At 36.4% G+C, this 21023-nt stretch overlaps 1 protein-coding gene across 10 annotated transcripts in view; it reads left to right on the forward strand.

The window, feature by feature from the left end:
• MAGI2 (membrane associated guanylate kinase, WW and PDZ domain containing 2) overlaps positions 1-21023 on the forward strand; it is a 1693309-nt gene that overhangs the window by 1223405 nt on the left and 448881 nt on the right. For all 10 annotated transcript variants that reach the window (XM_060196337.1, XM_060196338.1, XM_060196342.1 and 7 more), the window contains one exon: positions 5976-6033. In XM_060196337.1, the coding sequence (XP_060052320.1) occupies positions 5976-6033 (58 nt within the window). The remainder of the gene's footprint in view (positions 1-5975; positions 6034-21023) is intronic.

Raw genomic sequence — 21023 nt, forward strand, 5'->3', positions numbered from 1 at the left:
GGAGTGAGTGGCCAGATCTTTCCCTGTGTAAGTAGCAAGAGACTTACCAGGGACCACTGGGGGAATGTGTCGTGCACAAAATCCCTTTATTGAACAGTAAAGCAAGGTTTATAAGGGGTCGCAGGAGGAAGTGACATGTATGTATACCATATATGGTAGGGAGGCAAAGGATCTGGGGGAGGGTCAGGACTTTTCCAGTAATTGTTGAGCAAGAGATTTAATCAGTTAAAGGAACGAGAAAGCAAGGTTATCAGTAACCAGCAGCCAGAGCGGAGTCCTGAGGGCAGAGAGAAGATAGACCAGATATGATCAAAGGGATGGAATGGGTGGGGAAGCAGAGAAGGGACTTTCAGGCAAAACAATGACTATGCAGATAATAAGAGAGAGGGCTATTGTGAGGCAGGGAGGCTTATAGGCAGGGCAGACCCTGGAGGCTGTGTCATCCTTGCTCGACCTCTTAGTAGAGAGAGACTGATAGGATTGGTCCTGCCCTGCAGGCCCTCACTTTTCAATGGGGGGTCCCGCCAAGCTCTATCATATCCAATTCCCTACATAATAGTTCATATTAAAATATGTTCCTAATATAAACTTTTTGTTTCATCTTAATATTATATGAATACAATACAGTGTAATTTGTGTTCAATAAAATTTTATTTTGCATACTTAAAACAAGTAAATAAAATGTATTTATTCTTATGTAAATGTGTAAATCACATTCCCTTAAATTGTAATGAACACTTTTGGGTGATAAGTAGGAAAGAATAAATAACTATTCCCAGAACCTCTGACATTATAAATCTGAAAAGATAGACAATAAACAGCAGCGTAATGAAAAAGGACCAAGATCAAGAATAAGTCAATGAGTAGTTTGCTTTGTAAAAGACAATTTAAAAATTTTGACCATGAAATAGTTCTATATAATAATAACATTAAGTAGGACTAGTATCAATAAAATTAACAATGTTAAGCATTTTTTAATTTGTAGGTAAATCTACTTTTATTAATGTTAAAGTAATAGTTTCTAATTTATCTGCTTTCATATATATAATTTTTTCTCTCTCTGGGTCCTGGTGGAGTTGGAGTTCAGAGCCCTCTGGTCATCTTCCCCTAACATTTACCCCTCTGGGAATATGGACCAAAAATCTTTTATGGGGTGCAGGAGGCAGAAGGTCTGACTTCTGTAATTGCTTCTCCATTGGACATGGGCATTGGCCAATCAATTCATACCCTCTCCCTGCTTCTATCCTTCCTAGTGTTATGTTAAGCTTATAATCTATATTTATTGGACACACTTTATACAGTATTGTATTCATGATATTAAGCCTACCATAAATATGAATCTGTGTCCTAAGCCAACTTAGCAGTAAATATTCATATTATATATTGCTATCTGTCTGTTTAGTTGCTCATAAAATGCCATCAATATGTGTCAAATGTCTCCTTTTATAGTAATATTTTTTACTAGTTTGGGGAATTTAGGAGGAAAACAATTAGATAGTTATGTTACTCAGACCAAATTAAGTGTTGCCTATGCTTGTGTTAAACATGGTGTCTATGTTGTTCTCTCAAATGACTAAGATCTCTGGAAACAGAGTTTGGGGATATCCAAATTCTGAGTTTTTAATTAGGATGAAATGAGTTATTATATGGAAAGTTAAATAATGAACAAGTCTAAATACTTAGTAAGGGTTTGCTGTTGTAATTATTTTGAAATAAAATATTCTTATAGATACTCCACAATTTAGCGGTATAGTCATATATGCATACATGGTGTGTGTGTGTTTGTGCATGTTTGTGTGTGTGTGTGTGTGTGTGTGTGTGTGTGTGTATGTGTACTTATTGAAGTCAAAGTTTAAACTTCTTTGTGTGTTTGACCACATTAGTGATTTCACTGTTCTGGGCCACTTTTTCCATTTAATTATAGAGACAGAAAGACCTTGGTTTGGGTCAGGGGAGATTCAACAGCATTAAATCTACCTCCTTTGCCATATCATCTCTCTACCCACTAAGATCTCTCCAGCCCTGTGTAAACTTCTGTTAAAAAAGTACTAGAGAAGTTTGGTGACATTTTAGACACAAATAAAAATAAATAAATACTAGAAGCCGTGTGGTAGCAGACCTGGTTTAAAGCGTATATCACAGTGTTTAGTTTAGTTTAGTGCAACTGTGGGGGGAAGCTTCACAAGTGGTGAAGCAAGGCTATAGATGCCTCTTCATCTTTCTCCTTCTCTGTCTCCCTCTCCAATCTTGTTTTTTCTCTTAATCTAACAAATCTATAAATAACTTTTTAAAATACTAGGTTAATTTCTTCAATATTTAAACAAGCTCCAACAATAACAACTATAAACCTCTGGAAGCTTTTTTCTGCCAAGGGTGATTTGGATATTTATTTATTTTATAAAATCATTTTTTAATTTGTTTTTATCTTTATTTATTGATAGAGACAGAAATCAAGAAATCAAGATGGAAGGGGGGATAGAGAGAAAGAGAGACAGAGAGACACCTGCAACACTGCTTTCACTGCTTCTGAAGTTTTCCCCTGCAGTTGGGACTGGGGACTCGAACCTGTGTCCTTGTGCATTGTAATATGTGCACTCAACCAGGTGCGCCACCACCCGGCCCTGCTTTGGATATTTATAACATCATTTGTGGGCATATAAAATTACCACCTTAAAAATTAGCAAATAATGTTACTATGAAATAAGCTAGATTGATTGAATCTTGAGTCCTGGATTTAGTTGCTTTGTCAGGGCTACACCAAATGGTTGTGTAGTTAGACTGTTCCCCACCCCTGATATGAAGGAAACCACTGACATTTTCTATGTGAAACTTAATTTTATTGGTCCACATGTGAGTCTCTCTTTGTGTCTCTTTCTCTGTGTGTGTGTGTGTCTGTCTTTCTCTCTCGTGTGTGTGTGTGTGTTCTTTTGTCTTTCTACCTGACTGAGAAGGAATCCAGGGTGGTGAAGCTGCAGATGTATGGAAGTCCCAGTTCTGTAAACAAAGAAGAAGGGGTGGGGGAGGAGAAGAAAGAGAAGAAGAAGGGTTAAATTTAACATACATGTACCATATTGATTAAGGATCAATGTGCTTAATAAGTAAAATTATGAATTATATTTTAAATGAGAAATGTATTATAAGAGAAAAAAATCCAAAATATAAACAAAAAAATGCTCAACCTCACTAGAAATTCAAGAAAGGTAAATTAAGACCGTTATGAATGACTATTTAAAAATTATTTTAAAAAATATTATGGCATGCTCTTTCTGTATAACCAAAATCTGAAGGTTCTGGAAACTGCCTTCAGTAACTCATTTGGCAGTGAAATGTAGTCTGACCTGAACACAACTGGAAGAAAAACACTACTAATTGATCTGTGTAATCCTTCCTGTGCCTCAAAGAGTGACTTACATATGTTTGGCTGCATATGCATGTGTTTGATTATAAGGTTCTTCCCCAGACTCTGCCAAAGTGTCAGAGAATATAACCCATTTACATAATATTAACTTCCTAAAATTGGAATGGGGGGGGAAACTATCTGAATTCTAAAACATATCTGTCCCCAAAAGTTTTGAATGAGAAATTTGGATCTATTTTAATTTGATGTACATGGAAGCAAAGTCACTCATAAACTTCTACTGACAAGTATATACATTGGTTCTTTTTTCGTGAGAGGGAAAATGGTTAATCTGGCAATGTATAGTAAATGGCATAATGGTGCAAGTGAGCCCTTTAGTCCACAATTTCACCTCTAGAAATCTATCAGTCCAGATGACTAGGAAGTGATAAAAATGTACATGCAGGTAAATCTAATATGGAATAGGTCAAAACCAATAAGTCCCAAATGTTTCCTAATAGAAGACTAGTGGGAGTACACTCACAGCTCCTATGTCACCTGAAAAAATAATGCTGTGCTATAGTACAGTCACATTGAAAGATCACTTTGCTCTTTTGTCAAATACTGCATAAATGTAATTTATAAATTATTTGCAAAATACCTAGCAAATATTATGTGATTACCTCTGGATGACAGGATTGCTAATGATTACTAATCTCTTTTTGGAATTGTGCTTCATTTATGGTAACATGTGTTTACTACTATAATAAGGAAACTTTTAAATTTTATGGAAACATATTATTGAAAGCATCCCGAGATATCTTACTTGATTTCAAATTACAGGTATTTAACTAGGTCTAACAAGAAAAATATATTCTCCATATTTATAGAATTCAATTGTGCAGACTCAGTGTATTTGGGGAAACGAATCCAAAGTATAAATCAAGGTCAGCTTTTCAATCTGCATAGTTTACTACTAGTGATTTAAGTATATATAGATATGTGTGGACATTAAAATTAGCTATAGATACTTGAAAATGTGGACCATGTTATTGGGTAGTCTGTTTAGATTTTTTTTTATGATTTCAGGGGTATAGTTTAATTTCCTTTTTTTTACCACATTCATAACCAATGGTTTGTGTCCCCATACCCACCCCTATAGATAACTAGTATAGTTCTCCACAGTATTGAAAACATTTTTTTTTACATTTGTATATTCAGTTGTCTGTATTCCACACAAGTGCTTAAAATTTCAGACTTTTAAAAAAATTTCTTTATTGTAGAATTAATGTTTTATATTGTAGAATTTCTATATTGTAGAATATAATGTTTTATATTGTAGAATTAATGTTTTATATTCAGCAGTAAATGCAATAGTTTGTATATGCATAACATTTCTCAGTTTTCCATATAACATTACAACCCCCACTAGGTCCTCTGTCATCCTTCTTGGACCTGTATTCCAAGAATTCTTTTATTTTTAATTTATTTTTTATTTAAGAAAGGATTAATTAACAAAACCATAGGGTAGAAGGGGTACAATTCCACACAATTCCCACCACCCAGTCTCCATTTCCCACCCCCTCCCCTGATAGCTTTCCCATTCTCTATCCCTCTGGGAGCATGGACCCAGGGTCATTGTGGGTTGCAGAAGGTAGAAGGTCTGGCTTCTGTAATTGCTTCCCCGCTGAACATGGGCATTGACTGGTCGGTCCATACTCCCAGTCTGCCTCTCTCTTTCCCTAGTAGGGTGGGTCTCTGGGGAAGTGGAGCTCCAGGACACATTGGTGGGGTCTTCAGTCCAGGGAAGCCTGGCCAGCATCCTGATGACATCTGGAACCTGGTGACTGAAAAGAGAGTTAACATACGAAGCCAAACAAATTGTTAAGCAGTCATGGACCCAAAGCTTGGAATAGTGGAGAGGAAGTGTTAGGGGGTTACTCACTGCAAACTCTAGTGTACTTCTGCTTTTAGGTATATATTTTGCAGTAGTTTACGGATACGTGTGAACATATGCTCTCTCTCACAGAAACACAGAATACAGTGGTCTGTATTCCACACAAGTGCTTAAAATTTCAGACTTTATGAAAATACACACAGAAAGTATACTGGCAGCATTCAACTTCTGACCGAAGTGGAGAGAACAGCAAGCTTTAATTGTCTTTAATTGTTAGATGTCCACTGAAAATTTATAATGTCTTTGTTTTAATTAGCAGAAACCCTTTTGCTGTCCTCAGAAACACATTTTGAAAATATGATCTTTATTCTGAAAGGCTCTGATTAACAATACAAACAAGTAAGAAAACTGCATTTTCAGCAGTTATTTGCCTCCTATATTGCCTTGAGTGGTGATAACATGACCATGTCCCGTCCCTTCTCTTGTCATGGGATAAGCAGCTAGGCATAGCAGCATGTCCACAAACAAAGAGCGCTCTGGGTTTTAAGTGCCAGTTTTAAAACCAATACTTCTTATAGTTTTGACAATATGGATTTGAAATTTTGTGCTGAGTCTTGAGTGCTTTATTTCAGTCTGGTAAAAAATTTCTGTTATCCACAAACAATTAAATTATATTATTTTCATTAGACATTGTGTTATTTGTTACTCATTTACTGAAATAAATAACTTTTTGTTTTTCAGAGCTTCCATATGGCTGGGAAAAAATCGATGATCCCATATATGGCACTTATTATGTTGAGTAAGTCTCTAAGTGTGATATTAATTTGTTATTAATATATTGTGAAGTTGTGAGTATTTCATTTATTGAGCATGTGTGGCTAACAGCCCCTTTACTTCCCTTTCATCTTACTTTGAACTATTCACAAAGACTCTAGCTGCACAAGCTAGCTATTTCTTGCCTCTCCAGCTGGCTAATTTGTCCTCCTTTCCTTTTACTCATGATTCTAAGACATCAATTGGAAAAGTGTGTTTCACACTGTCCTCCAAATGAATGATAATTAAAGATATCAAAGAAAATGCCCTTCAAATTGCAATCAAAATGTTGGGAGCTGACTGGTTGTGCAAAAGAGATGCTCCATTAAACCAGATTTTTGAAGTCAAGTAAGTGAAACTGCCATACTTTCCAGATGAAAGATGGAAGAAAAAAATAGATCCTTTTTCTTTTTTAAGACTCTTAATTCAGATAAGTAGTACTCATTGTGCAGATAAGACTTTTACATTATCTACTGGAGGTTAGTGCACTTTACATTATATATATATATATATATATATATATATATATATATATATATATACAGTGATTTAATAATTATTGGCAAGATTGTGGGATAAGAGGCATACAATTCCATACAGTTCCTGCCACCAGAGTTTTGTATCCCTCCCCCTTCATTGGAAGCTTCCCTATTCTTTATCCCTCTGGGAGCATGGACCAAAGATCTTTATGGAGAGTAGAAGGTGGAAAATTTGGCTTCTGTAATTGCTTCTCCGCTGGATATAGGCATTGACAGGTCAAACCATACCCCCAGCCTGTTCCTATCTTTCCCCAGTGGGGTAGGGATCTGGGGAGATAGGGTTCCAGAACTCATATGTGAGATGGTCTGCCCAGTGAAGTCAGGTTGGCATCATGGTAGGATCTTCAAGTTGATGAATGGAAAGCATTAAGATATAAAACAGAACAAAATGTTTAGTCATCAGTAACCTAAAGGTAAGAACATAGCAGGTGAGATTTGGGGTCTTCATGTTGGAAAAAACTAGGAAGTCTAATATATATATTCCAAAGGACCCATAACTTTACTAGTTCTTCTCTATACACTTTCAATGCTGAACAAAATCTTCCATTGATGGTTTAATTATCTACTCATTTTTTGAAGGTAAATCTTCATAATTTCCAAATTGTTACATATGTGACTGACTTTTTTTAGACTTTTTTTTTATTTGTAAAACAATAGGGGTATAATTCCATAGGGTTCCCATCACCAGAGATCTGTGTTCCACTCCCTCCACTAGAAACTGCGGTAGTTCTCCCAAGGTCACCAATATGGGATGATTCTTTTCTTTTTCTTTTTCTTTTTTTTTTTTTTTTGCCTCCAGGGTTATTGCTGGGGCTCGGTGACTACACTACGAATCCACTGCTCCTGGGTGCCATTTTCCCCATTTTGTTGCCCTTCTTGTAGTTGTTATACCTGTTATTGTTGGGTAGGAAAGAGAGAAATTGAAAAAGGAGGGGAAGACAGAGGGGAGGAAAGATAGACACCTGCAGACCTGCCTCAACCCTTGTGAAGGATCCTTAAGCCGGTCCTTATGCTTTGTGCCATATGCACTTAACATGCTGCGCGGCTGCCCAGTCCCCAAGGACGTTTCTATAATTCTCTCTCTCTCTCTCTATGTATGTGTATATATATATATATATATATATATATATATATATATATATATATATATACACACACACACATATATATATATGTTTATATTTATATAGATAGATAGATACTTATATATGTGTATATATATGTATATATATTTCCTACATTTTTTCTTTTTTTAAAAGTTTCTTTACTGGGGGATTAATGATTTACATTCTACAGTGAAATACAATAGTTTGTACATGCATAACATTTCCACATAACAATACAATCCCTGCTAGGTCCTCTTCTGCCATCATGTTCCAGAATCTGCCCCAACCCAGAGTCTTTTACTTTAGTGCAATACACCAACTCCAGTCCAAGTTCTGGTTAGTATTTCCCCTTCTGATCTTGTTTTTCAACTTCTGTCTATGAGTGGGAATATCCCATATTTTAAAATCTTAATGTTTTTTTAATGATTTATCTGTTAATGAGAGAGATAGGAAAAGGAAGAGAACCAGATTATCTCTGGCACATAAGATTCCAAGGGATGAATTCAGGACCTGGTGCCTGAAGAGTCCAACATCTTATCCACTGTACCACAGCCTGGACCCTTAAACTCCCTCTTTTGATAGATTTTTAAAAATAACTATTAGCTGTGGAATATTACTGGTACCATTTGGGTAAGATGTGACATCTTGTATATGCCCCTTGGAAAATACACTATCCAAGAAATGCAGAAATGTAAAAACAAAAGAGTTTCACAGCATTAATCAAACACTATTTTTATATAATAGTCTAGACTGTCAAGAGTTACAGACTAATGTTATTACTGCTAAATTGCTTTTATAACAATATTCAAACCATTATTGAACTGTTACCAAAGGTTGTAGATTGATGGATCAATTATTAAATTGTTTTTGTAGTAATATTCAGATAGTTACTGAGCTTTGCTAGGTGGTAAGCTTTTGTTTGAGCTGGGTATGTACCGATGAATAAGACCTGTGTGCTCTTTGACCTTGAACATTTCCTTCAGGAGAACTTGTCTTGAATACTCTGACCCATCATCTAAAGCTTTAGAAAAAGCTCCAATTTAGGCAGCACAGTAATTTCCAACCAACATGATGTCACTGCATACTAAATAAGTAAAATAAATGTGGAGATACCACTAACTATAAAAATAAAATAGGGAGTCGGGCGGTAGCGCAGTGCGTTGAGCTCACATGGCGTGAAGCACAAGGACTGACGGAAGAATCCTGGTTCGAGCCCCTGGCTCCCCACCTGCAAGGGAGTCGCTTCACCGGCAGTGAAGCAGGTCTGCAGGTGTCTGTCTTTCTCCCCCTCTTTGTCTTCCCCTCCTCTCTCCACTTCTTTCTGTCCTGTCCAACAACGACAACATCAATAACAATAATAACCACAACAATAAAAACAAGAGAAACAAAAGGGAAAATAAATAAATGTAAAAAAATAAAACAAATAATAGTTAATAGTTATAGGGTACCCTATACCATCACATTGTTAATAAATTAAAATAAACGTATTTTAATAACTGTGAAGTTGTACTTCTTATATAAATCTTACAGTGTTAAATGTTTCTAATAAATGCTAGCTTGTCTTAATTCACTGAATGAGACAATACTGTTTTTATTATACCAATTACATCAGAAATACAGGCTAGTTATATATAAGGAAAGAGGGCTAAATATGTAACATATCAGATATTATCTTTAATATACTTCTCTGCAAATTTCATTCTAGGAGCTAGGCAATGGCACACCTGGTTAAGCACACACATTACAGTGCACAAAGACTTTAGTTCAAGCCCTTGGTCCCCACCTGCAAGGGGAAAGCTTCACAAGTGGTGAAAGAGAGCTGCAGGAATCTCTGTCTCTTCACCTTTCTCTATCTCCCCACCCCCTCTCAATTTCTCTCTGTCTTTATACAATAATAAATAAATAACAGTCTTTAAAAAATTTCATTCTGTAAGAGCTCAACCTTTTGACCAGATATTGGTATATTCTATAAAAAGCCAACTATCAAACACTTAGGGAGGTCATATAGTCTCTTTTTCTCTCCTCCTGTCTTTCTCATAAATAAGTAAGTAAATCTTTAAGAAAAAAAAAAAGACTTCAGATCACTCTGAAAACTCTGGTCCAGAATGCATGTTGGCTAGGATTTTGTTCAATATTTTAGCATCTATGTTCATCAGAGATACTGGTCTGTAGTTTTCCTTTTTTGTTGTGTCCTATCTGCTTTTGGCATCAGGGTGATGTTGGCTTCATAGAAGATAGAAAGGAGTGTTTCTGCTTCATTGATCTTTTGGAATAGCTTTAAAAGTATAGGTATTAACTGTTTCTTGAAGGTTTTGAAGATTTTTGTTTGTAAAGCCATATGGTCCTGGACTTTTGTTGTTGGGGAAATTCTTAATAACGGTTTAGATTTCTTGGGCCATTTAGGTTTTGTAGTTCTTCCTGGTTCAGTTTTGGATGGGTATATGTTTCTAGGAATTCTTCCATATGTTCCAGATTCTCTATCTTGGAGGTATATATTTTTTCAAAGAAGTTTAGCATGAGTTTTTGGATTTATGTGGTATCAGTGTGATATCTCCTCTATCATCTATAATTCTATTTATTTGAGTCTTCTCCCCCTCCCTTTCTCTCTCTCTCTCTCTCATTTTTTTTTTTAGTGAGTCTAGCTAGGGTTTATCAATTTTGTTTAATTTTTCAAATAACCAACATTTGGCTTCGTTGATCTTTTGTGTGGTTATCTTATTTTCAGTGTTGCTTATTTCTGCTATAATTTTAGTGATTTCAGTCCTGGTTGCTTTAGGGTTTCTTTGTTCATTTTCTTTAAGTCCTTAAGGCATGTTGTAAGGTCCTTTATTTGAGCTTTTTTTCCAGTTCTCTAATGTGTGATTGTATGGCTATGAATTTCCCTCTCAGTACTCCTTTAGCTGTGTCTCAAATATTTTGATAGCTTGTTTCTTCATTTTAATCTGTTTCTAGGAACATTTGAATTTATGGCTTGAGTGCCTTTTTGACACAGTGGTTATTAAGCAGTATGCTGTTGAGTTTCCAAGTTTTGTGATTTTTACTAATTTCCTTTTTTTTTATTGGGGAATTAATGTTTTACATTCAACAGTAAGTACAATAGTTTGTACATGCATAACATTCCCCAGTTTCCCATATAACAATAAAACCCACACTGGGTCCTCGATCATCCTTCATGGACCTGTATTCTCCCCACCCACCCACCCCAGAGTCTTTTACTTTGGTGCGATACGCCAATTCCATTTCAGGTTCTACTAGTGTTTTCTTTTCTGATCTTGTTTTTCAATTTCTGCCTGAGAGTGAGATCATCCCATATTCATCCTTCTGTTTCTGACTTATTTCACTCAACATGATTTTTTCAAGGTCCATCCAAGATCGGTTGAAAACAGTGAAGTCACCATTTTTTACAGCTGAGTAGTATTCCATTGTGTATATATACCACAATTTGCTCAGCCACTCATCTGTTGTTGGACACCTGGGTTGCTTCCAGGTTTTGGCTATTACAAATTGTGCTGCCAAGAACATATGTGTACACAGATCTTTTTGGATGGATGTGTTGAGTTCCTTAGGATATATCCCCAGGAGAGGAATCCCGCAGGATCCTAGGGTAGATCCATTTCTAGCCTTCTGAGAGTTCTCCAGACTGTTCTCCACAGAGGTTGGACCAATATACATTCCCACCAGCAGTGTAGGAGGGTTCCTTTGACCCCACACCCTCTCCAGCATTTGCTGCTGTTACCTTTTCTGATGTTTGTTGGAGAATGGGGCCCACTGTCCTGGGAAGTCTAGGTTGTTGTTTCCATGAGGTTCAAGTGGGTTTACCCCCAACTCTCCCTTCAGGTCAAGATGAGGGCAGGTCCCCCTGACCTCTTGAACTAATGATGGATGGCTTCTCTGCAAAGGGGGCTACCTTTCTGCGCATGCCTCTCCTTTCCCCTTAAAATAAAGGCCATGAATTACTGTACATTGTGTTTGGCCTAACTTGAAAGCCACCACATACATTCTTGCTCAACTGTCCCCTCCTCTTCCCTCCTTCCTCTGAAGTGCCTTTAATTTACCCTGAGGTACCTGTAATTTACCCTCGGGGAAATATGCATTATGAAGCTTGTGATCAAACCTTGTTTGGTAATTCTTCATTTGTGATCAAATAGTTTATAGGTCAACATGCAGCTATGCATTGTGTTGCTCTGTGCTTGAGTTAATGATTACCTGAACCTTCTACCTGGGCAATGGGTATATGTACTTGCTTTCCCTCTCAAATAAACGAATTGCCCTCTGAGGCTTTTCCCAGGGCTGACTGCAGGTCTCCCTGTACATGTATCCCTCAACATACTGAGCTGCCCTGGTGTTGTTTTCGACGGGTTAGGTTGTTTTCGCAGGGCTGGCTTCACGGGCGGGTAACAGATGACCAGGGACTCATGTCTGGGTTGTACGCAGTATCTCTTTATTCATGCAGGACGCAGCACAATCTAAGACCAGCTAAGCTAAACTCAAGGTAAAGTACTCTAAAACTCACAATGCTGTCTTTATATATACTTGCCAAGTAGGGTGGAAACAGGGTGTGACATAGAGAGGGTGGAGAGAAAAGTGACTGGTGACAATCAGAGTGTGACAAGGAGAGGATCAGGGTGTGACAAGGAGGGGGGGTGGAGCAAAAAAAAAACCTATCATGAAACAGTGGGGATTGGACCAATGCCCTGGAGGGAGGTGCTTGTTAACAGCGGTTATATAAATAGAATGAAGTGGTTATGTAAATAGAATAGTGTTAAGCAGGGGGGATTTAAACCAAATGAAACAGAAGGGGTCTCATACATACCAACACCCTGGGACCCTCCAGGGGGGCACTCTGACCCTCTGTCACCCAATGGCTGGTGAGATGGGGAACCCAGAGCGAGATGCCCCACAGTTGTTGAGTATTAACTTTATTCCACTGTGGTCTGAGAAGATGCTTGGAATGATTTCAGTGCTCTTGGATTTGTTAGCACTGTCTTTGTGGCCTAATATGTGGTTTATCCTTGAGGATGTGCAGTGCGGATTTGAAAAGAATGTGTATTCCAGTTTCTTGGGGTGAAGAACTCTGAAAATGTCCAGGAGGTCTATCTCATCTATCTATCTCTTCAGTTAATTCTCTTGTTTATTTGTTGATTCTCTGCTTAGTTGATCTAAGAGTAAGAGTGAGGTGTTGAAGTCTCCTACTATTATCATATTACTATTGATATATTTTTCTAGCTCTTTCAGTAAGTGTTTGATGTATTTAGATGTGCCCTCATTGGGTGCATAGATGTTAGTAATTGTTAAATCTTCTTGGTTGACCCATCCTCTGATAATTATATAATGGCCTTGCCTATTATTTATTACTTTATTTAATTTAAAGTCTATTATGTTAAAGATGAGAATTGCTGTTCCTGCCCTTTTTTGTGGTCCATTAGCCTCTTTGATAGTTTTCCATCCTTTCACTTTAAGTCTGTGTTTGTCTTGTTGGATCAGGTGGGATTCTTGCAAACAGCATATGGTTGGGTTATGTTTTCTGATCCATCCTCCTACTCTGTGCCTTTTAATAGGTGAACTTAAGCCATAGACACTTATTGATATTATGGATTTAAGGTATTGCAGTGCCATTATTCAACAATTTTTTATTTGCTTGGATGTATGGCAAGTATTTTGGTGATGTTATTGTTTATAGGAGGTTTTGTTTATAGGGTTGGTCTTGGGGTTGGGGAGTGCAGAAAGAAATAGCAAAGCCAAAACCCCCACCTAATCCCTGTTTCTTTTGTCCATTTTGGTCTCTCTTTGCCAGCCCATGGATGGATTATAGGGCTCTTCCTTGGTTCTACCTTGACCCCCTCCCTTGCACTCCTCCTCTACCACTGGCTCAAAAACAAAAACAAACAAGAAAAAGAAAAAAAAAGACAAAGCAAGAATAGACAATTATGAAAATCAACTGTCAGCTATAACTTACAGAGACAGTGGGAAGAAAAAGGAAAGGAAAAAAGGGAGAGAAATACGGGGGGGGGGGGAGAAAGTCCATTCAAGTAAGACTTCTTCCACAAGATAATTCATAAATGAGTGCCAGTGAATACAGAAAGAAAAAAAAAAACTGAAAGGGAAGAGATTTTTTTGGATCAGCTAGGAGGAAAGAAAAGAAAAGTGGAGAAAAGAGAGAGAGAAAAGCAAGTTTCCCCCACAATGGATCACAGATCCAGTCACTTACTAATGGAAAAGCAACAACAGCTAATTTTTGTCAACCTGGGAAGAAGGGAAAATAGACAAGTGCAAATAATAATAATAATACTATAAAAAAAAAAAACCTTAACAGTCTGTCTGCAGATTAAACCACTCCAGATTGGCTTCACACAGCCTCATCCCCTTCCTAAAACAAGAAAACCCAAACAATTACATGAAGCAAGTATCAAACAAACTCAAAAGGTAGATGGAAAAATGCAGGTAGTCTAACCCCGGCAAGACTGAGGTCTTGATTGCTCAGGTATCTTGTCACTCAGAGCTCTAGCACCCTTCAAAAAGAAAAGAAAGAAAAAAGAGCCTTTTCTTGGGGAGATATTCCCCCTCCTTTGGATGACACCCTTGCTGAGGCAGGAATATTGATAAAGAAATTGGCTCTACAGGAGACCTGCCAGGAGTGGCCAGTGTTGGGGGGTGGTCCTGGGGTTGGAAGAGTGCAGAAAGAAATAGCAAAGCCCAAACCCCCAGCCAAATCCCTTTTTCCTTTGTCCCTTTTGGCCTCTCTTTGCCAACCCATGGGTGGCTTATAGGGCTCTTCCTTGGTTCCTCCTTGAGCCCCACTCCTTGCACTCCTCCACCACTGGCCCAAAAATCCTACCCTCAGGTTGAAAGCAGCTTCCTTGCAGAGCTCACACCAGGTGTTGTCTCCAAGCCATCTTGGCTCTGCCCCCTAGCTTTAAGATTAATATTTTGTTAATACGACAAAGTATGATAGTCTTTATGTAATTCTGTAGTGAAGGAAATGTTGATTATTTCTATTGATAATGAACAATGCGTTCTCGCTAGAGCTGTGATTTTTCTATATTAAATTACAATCCACTTATACAGTTAGAGGTAATATTTACAAAACAAGAAATGCATTTTACCTTCTCACAATGTGGCAAAAATAAATCTGTTCAAAGAAGATACTAGTAGCCCAACTTAGTAGTTAATCACTGTCTCCAAACAGACCAACAATTGGGAACAGAAGTTGCAGAGAACTAGCTCCAACATCAGCAGGGCATGTCAGATTGAAATCAGCACTGTGCCTCTGGCACAGTTGAACAACACTAATTTTCCTGTCAGCCACAGAAAAACAGATAGAAATTTCAGTTAATACTAGCAGGAAAATTTTTGTGTAGCTTGATACTGAAAAACCTGGATTGACTTGGTTTTGACCACTGTTTCTGTACTACTGTGCCATAATAAACTTATATGCAAATTCAATTTTAAAAAGACAGGTGTGACATATTCAAAAACCAAATCATCTACATTGTTATTCTCTCATCAAAATAGTTAAATATTGAGTGCTTATCATGTTCCATGAACAACAATATTGTTCCTTAACCATATTGGTAATTTTCTCCATAGTGATATGGTAAATTGACTTAAGTGTACAAATAAGGAAACTGAATAAAGTTAGTTAATTTACCCAGTACCACACATTAATGGGAAGCATGTCTGTATTTTAGAACCAAGAAGTCTGACTGCAGAGCCCAGACTCCAAATTTTGCTCAAAATTTCCCTGTAAACTTAGTATGCATAATCCATACCAGTGCAAATAAGGTCGAGACTCATCACTGGAGAAGAATCAGGAGCACCTAGAGAAAGATAACTAGTTCTAGATAACTAGATAGATAGATAACTAGATAGACAGTTCAGATTATTTCTCTTTCTCTCCCTCTCTCTCTCTCTCTCTCTCTTCCTTTCTGTCTGTCTGTCTGCCTATCTGTCTTTCATCCATCTTTCTGTCTTGACTTGAGCACTTAGCTCTAATTAAAAGTAGTACTGGGGTTTGAACAAGGGATCTCTGAACATTGTCAAAGAAAGATGTTCACCAATGACAGGTCATCCTGCATATAATCCTGTGACAATGTTGCTTTTTTATCTATACATTCTGGATCCCCAGTTACATTTCTTACTAACTTGAGAGACATCATGGCCAACATGATAACAAGTAGCAATGCTTTCAAGACCTGAAAGAAGAGAAACTCATACAGCATGGTACCTAGTGTAGATGTGTTGGCACAAATTTAGAGCAATAGAGCCACTACACAGTTCTGATTATTAGAGAGCAGTGGTCCCTGTACAATATCTTTATTTCATCTGCAAATAAGGAAGGTAGACCAAATTTTATTCTATATAGGACAAGTTAGCTCATTTTTTCCTGAAAGACACAAAGTCCTTGATAGCACAGCACTTAGCCATGTATTAAGAATTCCTATAGATGCTAACTACAATTGTAACTGCCACTGTTCATTAAAGGGGACAGTGGGAAAAAATTAGTGAAAATGTAGAGTTAAGCATCTGTGACTTTTGTAGAAATGTGAGTTTCTTCCTGTTTTGTGAAATTATGTCTGCTGGGTACATTTTGGTTTCAATGGCAGTTACACAATTTGCTTAACTAGCTAGTCCAGAAGACACAATTTTCTAGAACAGCTTTCACGCAAAGCTGCCTTCTCTGGCACAGAGAAGCAAACTATATTACTATACTTAAAATCATAGTGGAGGATGGCAGATGTGATTTTCATGTAAAGGTTTTACAAGTTTTTCATATGATGTTACACATCTGCTACTACAAAATGTTACTTGTGCAGTTCTATAAAGTATGAAAAGCATGTCATATTATCTTCAGTTTAACATTAAATGTAAAATCACATTCATTTTGTGGTTAATGGTGAGGATTTTTCATGATGTAGCAAGTTGGAAAGTAGCTAGAGAGGATTTTAACTCAATATTTTATCTTAACAATGTTTTTCTTCCTCATGCCTTTAGGTAAGTTTCTAAATATTCTAAGACAAAACTTCCTAACTTTTAAAAACTCAGCATAAATGTAAAACATTTCCAATTTAAAAATAAACAAAAAAAAATACTTTCAGGAAATAAGGCTTGTTCTTAAATCCTTTTCAATATTGAAAATTTAATTTTACACTATTCTTATTATTGTCTTCAACCTTCAAAATGTAGTAAATTTTTGATACTTTTTTAACATGTAAGTGTTTTCTCCAACTAAAAAAAAATCATACATACTAGAAGATGCTGAAGTGGACTGACTTTGCTGGAGAAATTGCTCAACTGACCTACACTAAAGCAACTGCTATAAATCTTCAAATGAGAATTTGAAATGAGCAACTGTCATTTAATGGTCAAGACTGAGCTGTAGAGTTTCACAGTATGTCAGCCTGCTGTTTTCCAGCTTTGGGCTCTTAAGTAACCAAGTTGTGGAGAAGGAGGGAGGGAAAAAGGAGGATAGGAGAGAGGAAATTCAAACCTTTGCTTGTATAATTACTATTTCCCAGTATTGGTCTAAGTGCTTTGCATAAATTATTTAACTCCATGAAAAAAAAAAACAGATACAATATGATTACCCCTATCTTATGGAATAATATATAGCATATGTGTATATATATATGTGTGTGTGTGTTATAATTATATATAGCATACACATGCACAATAGTTGTTTTTGTTTTGCTTTTGATAATTCTTGGGTTCAATTACTACACTTAAGAATTATATTATAGAGTCATGTGACCTAGGCAGCTGTGCAGTGACTACAGTGCTGAATTTGCAAGCACAAGGTCCTGAGTTAAATCCCTGGCATCACATCATGCCAATGGTGCTTTGGTTCTCTCTCTTTCTTTCATAAATAAATAAATCCAAAAACAAATTATAGAGTCAGAATATAAATCTAGATAGTCTTATTCCACACATCATATTGAGCACTTAGCACAGGTATGTGATAAATGCTCAAGTTAATATTGGTTATTTTTTATTTCACTTATCTCAGTAGTAAGAATAAATCCTCTTCTTTTGGCATAGGCACCCAGAAGTTTAAGCTTCTTTAACTGCAGAGGGATTTTTATAGCTAGCATTCAATTATTTGCCTTGGTATCAGAGTGTCATTTATATTTTTTAGATTAATTTGTACAATTCTAATAATTTCCCTTTTATTGAGTCAGTAATAAAAAAGAAGGGGATTTTAACTCCATCATGAACTTTTCTTGAGGATGTATTTTTTTTAGCAATGATGACTAAACTGATGGGGGAGCAGAGGGGTTGCCTTAAGTATTTCTATGAGCTAATTAACTAAATTATGTTCTTGTCATCCAGCATTTTCTGGAAGTGGTTAAACACAGGGAAATAGTACAGAATGGTAGCACAGAGTAAGGGGACTTAATAGTAGAGGCAGCAACATAAGGGGCACAATCCCTGAACTTTGGTTATACCAAGAAGCAAAGGAAAAGGAGTGTCCAGAAACAGAAACACTACACTGGGAGTCTACCTGCACTTGACAGACTGTTACTCACAAAAGTTGTAAATAACATTTAATTAGATAGGAGGTATTTGCAGGATCATTGTTTCATTGAGAAGTCCCACAGCCGTTGAGAGGTGCTCTCTCTCCTGCTGAGATTGGGGTGCTAGGCTATTTGCCTGCATCCCAGACAAAGATGCCCAGAGTCTTCCACTACACAATCCTGTTTGCCTCTTGTCATGGCAATATTATGTACTAAGTAGAACATTGCTGTTATTCTCCAGTCTGTGAAAAAGTTCAATTATATAATGTCTCTCTGGATGACACATGCTAGGCTTTTTGTGTGAGAACTGCAGATTGTCTCATGCTACTAATCTGTATCATCACTTACTTTGTAGTTAGAGCTTAAAAGCAAATTCTAAAGTTAGCACACCAAGTAAAAATTGCAGAGTCAAAATGATCCTAAAAAAGCCTTAGGATTGTACCCTGTTGGAGGCTAGTATCCTGAAATAACATGGTTGGCTTTTGCCTTTGGTGTTGGAAAAAGATTTTTTTTTAGATTTTTTTTTGGAATTAAACTAGTTGGCTGACATTTAAGTCTTCTACATCTTAATACACTTATAGCTAGAATCACATTCATCTCAGAGAGATGAGGGAATTTAGTCAAACTGAGGAAGTACTAGATGTCACTCTTTGGGCATCATCTTACTGAATGAAATACAGGGTGTCTTCCATTTGTAGGTAAAATGCAATCCCTCACATGAGAAATTCAATTTCATCTCTTTTTCAGCATGTGGATGATAGTTTTCAAAGTTCTTTTTGTATTACAGGCCATGATGTTAGTAATAATTTGACCATTTTAAAATTCATAATTTTGAATCTATAAAATAGTACAAAATCACACTTAACCTTCCTAGCTTTTATCTATTAAATGAGTGGTTTATATTAGGTGATTGCTAAGGTCTGTTCTAGTTCAAGGAATATCTACAGCACCTGGTATTAACAAGCTTCATTATTTTCTCATATCTGATAACCAAAGAAAATTTAAAAGCATTTTCTTTCACTTCCTACTTGGGATTTGACTATGCAATAACCTATATTATCATTATTTTATTTTAATGATTTTGATAATTATATGAATATTATGGCAGGAAGACATCTGAAAAGAGTGAATTATCATAACAGAATCTCTTTAAAAGCTATGAGAAAAATAGAATTGTGTTTTCTATCTACAGATATTATTACTATCTAGATGACCATTTAGTAGGCAGAAAGACAGAACAAAATACAGACAAAGAGGAATGTTAGTTTCCCTCTCTTCTAATGCAAAGGGAGATTGTTAAACACTATTATCAGTGTATGGTGTAATAGATGACTTCATAGTAGATGATATTATCTAGACTTCAATATATTCAGGTAATTCTATAATACAGTGGAGAAATCACAAAAAATGATTATCAAATCTCACATATTTAAGTTCAATCTAGGTAATTATGATAGATTTTTTACAATTTCAAGTAAAAAAATTGATCCTCTTGGGAGTTGGGCTGTATCACAAGGGAGCGCAGGTGGTGCAAAGTGCAAGGACCAGCTTAAGGATCCCGATTTGAGCCCCAGGCTCCCCACCTGCAAGAAGGTCTCTTCACAGGCGGTGATGAGGTTTGCAGGTGTCTATCTTTCTCTCCCCCCTCTGTCTTCCCCTCCTCTCTGCATTTCTCTCTGTCCTATCCAACAACAATGACATCAATAACAACACAATAACTACAACAACAATAAAAAACCAACAAGGGCAACAAAAGGGAAAATAAATATTTTAAAAAATTGATCCTCTGTAGGCAAGAGAGCTATGTGCTGTGATAAACCAATAAAACTAGTCTTCCATCACTTTATTCTAAAAGAAACTCACCATTAAATGACTGACTTCTAAAAGCTTATTAGGCATCTTCATTAAGTTGTTCAAATTTTCATTTAGTATAATGCACTAACAACCTACTTATATCCTTACTTTACTTTTTATAATTTTTACTGAGCATCAAAAATGTTAATTTATTTTCAGATATAAATTTTTTTCAGATATTTTCAGAGGCAGTGGCACAGAGACCCAGGTTCAAGCCCCTGGTTCCCACCTTCAGGGGGAAAGCTTCACAAGTGATAAAGCAGTGCTGCAAGTGTCTCTCTGTTTCTTTCTTTCTCTGTCTCCCCTTCCCTACTCAATATCTTGCTGTCTCTATCCAATAATAAATAAATAAATAAATAAATAAATTACTAACAATGACAATAATAATAATAACCACAACAATGATAAAAAAAATATAGAGTAACAAAAGGGAAAAAAATAGCCCCCAGGAGCAGTGGATTTGTGGTGCAGGCACCAAGCCCCAGCAATAACCCTGGAGGCAATAAATAAATAAATATAAAATAAAATGATAGAAATGATTATCCTTTTTCTATAATACTATTTAGTAGTTTAATTTGTAACAATGAATTAATATGCAAATACCTAGTAACTACTAGTCAACTCAGAAAATAATATTAAAATGTACCATCTGTTAAATATTTGGCATATATCAGACATTTTGCATGTCTGATAATCATCACCAGGATAATCATCACCAGGATACTTTATAGTACATTCTGTAACTCCTGTTTCATAGATAGAAAAACATAAAGAAGCAAGACCATCAAGCAACTATGTGGTAGAAGAAAGTTGCAGACCGCGATAAGAATTAAAATAATTTGATATCACTCATACACTTATTTCCCATTTTCTAAATACAACTATAATATTAACATCAACTAAAAATATACAATCCTTTATTTTTCAGCATATCCACATATTTTATGTTTGCCTTTCGCAATAACC

This window comes from Erinaceus europaeus, chromosome 8 (assembly GCF_950295315.1).
Source record: "Erinaceus europaeus chromosome 8, mEriEur2.1, whole genome shotgun sequence".
NCBI lineage: Eukaryota > Metazoa > Chordata > Mammalia > Eulipotyphla > Erinaceidae > Erinaceus > Erinaceus europaeus.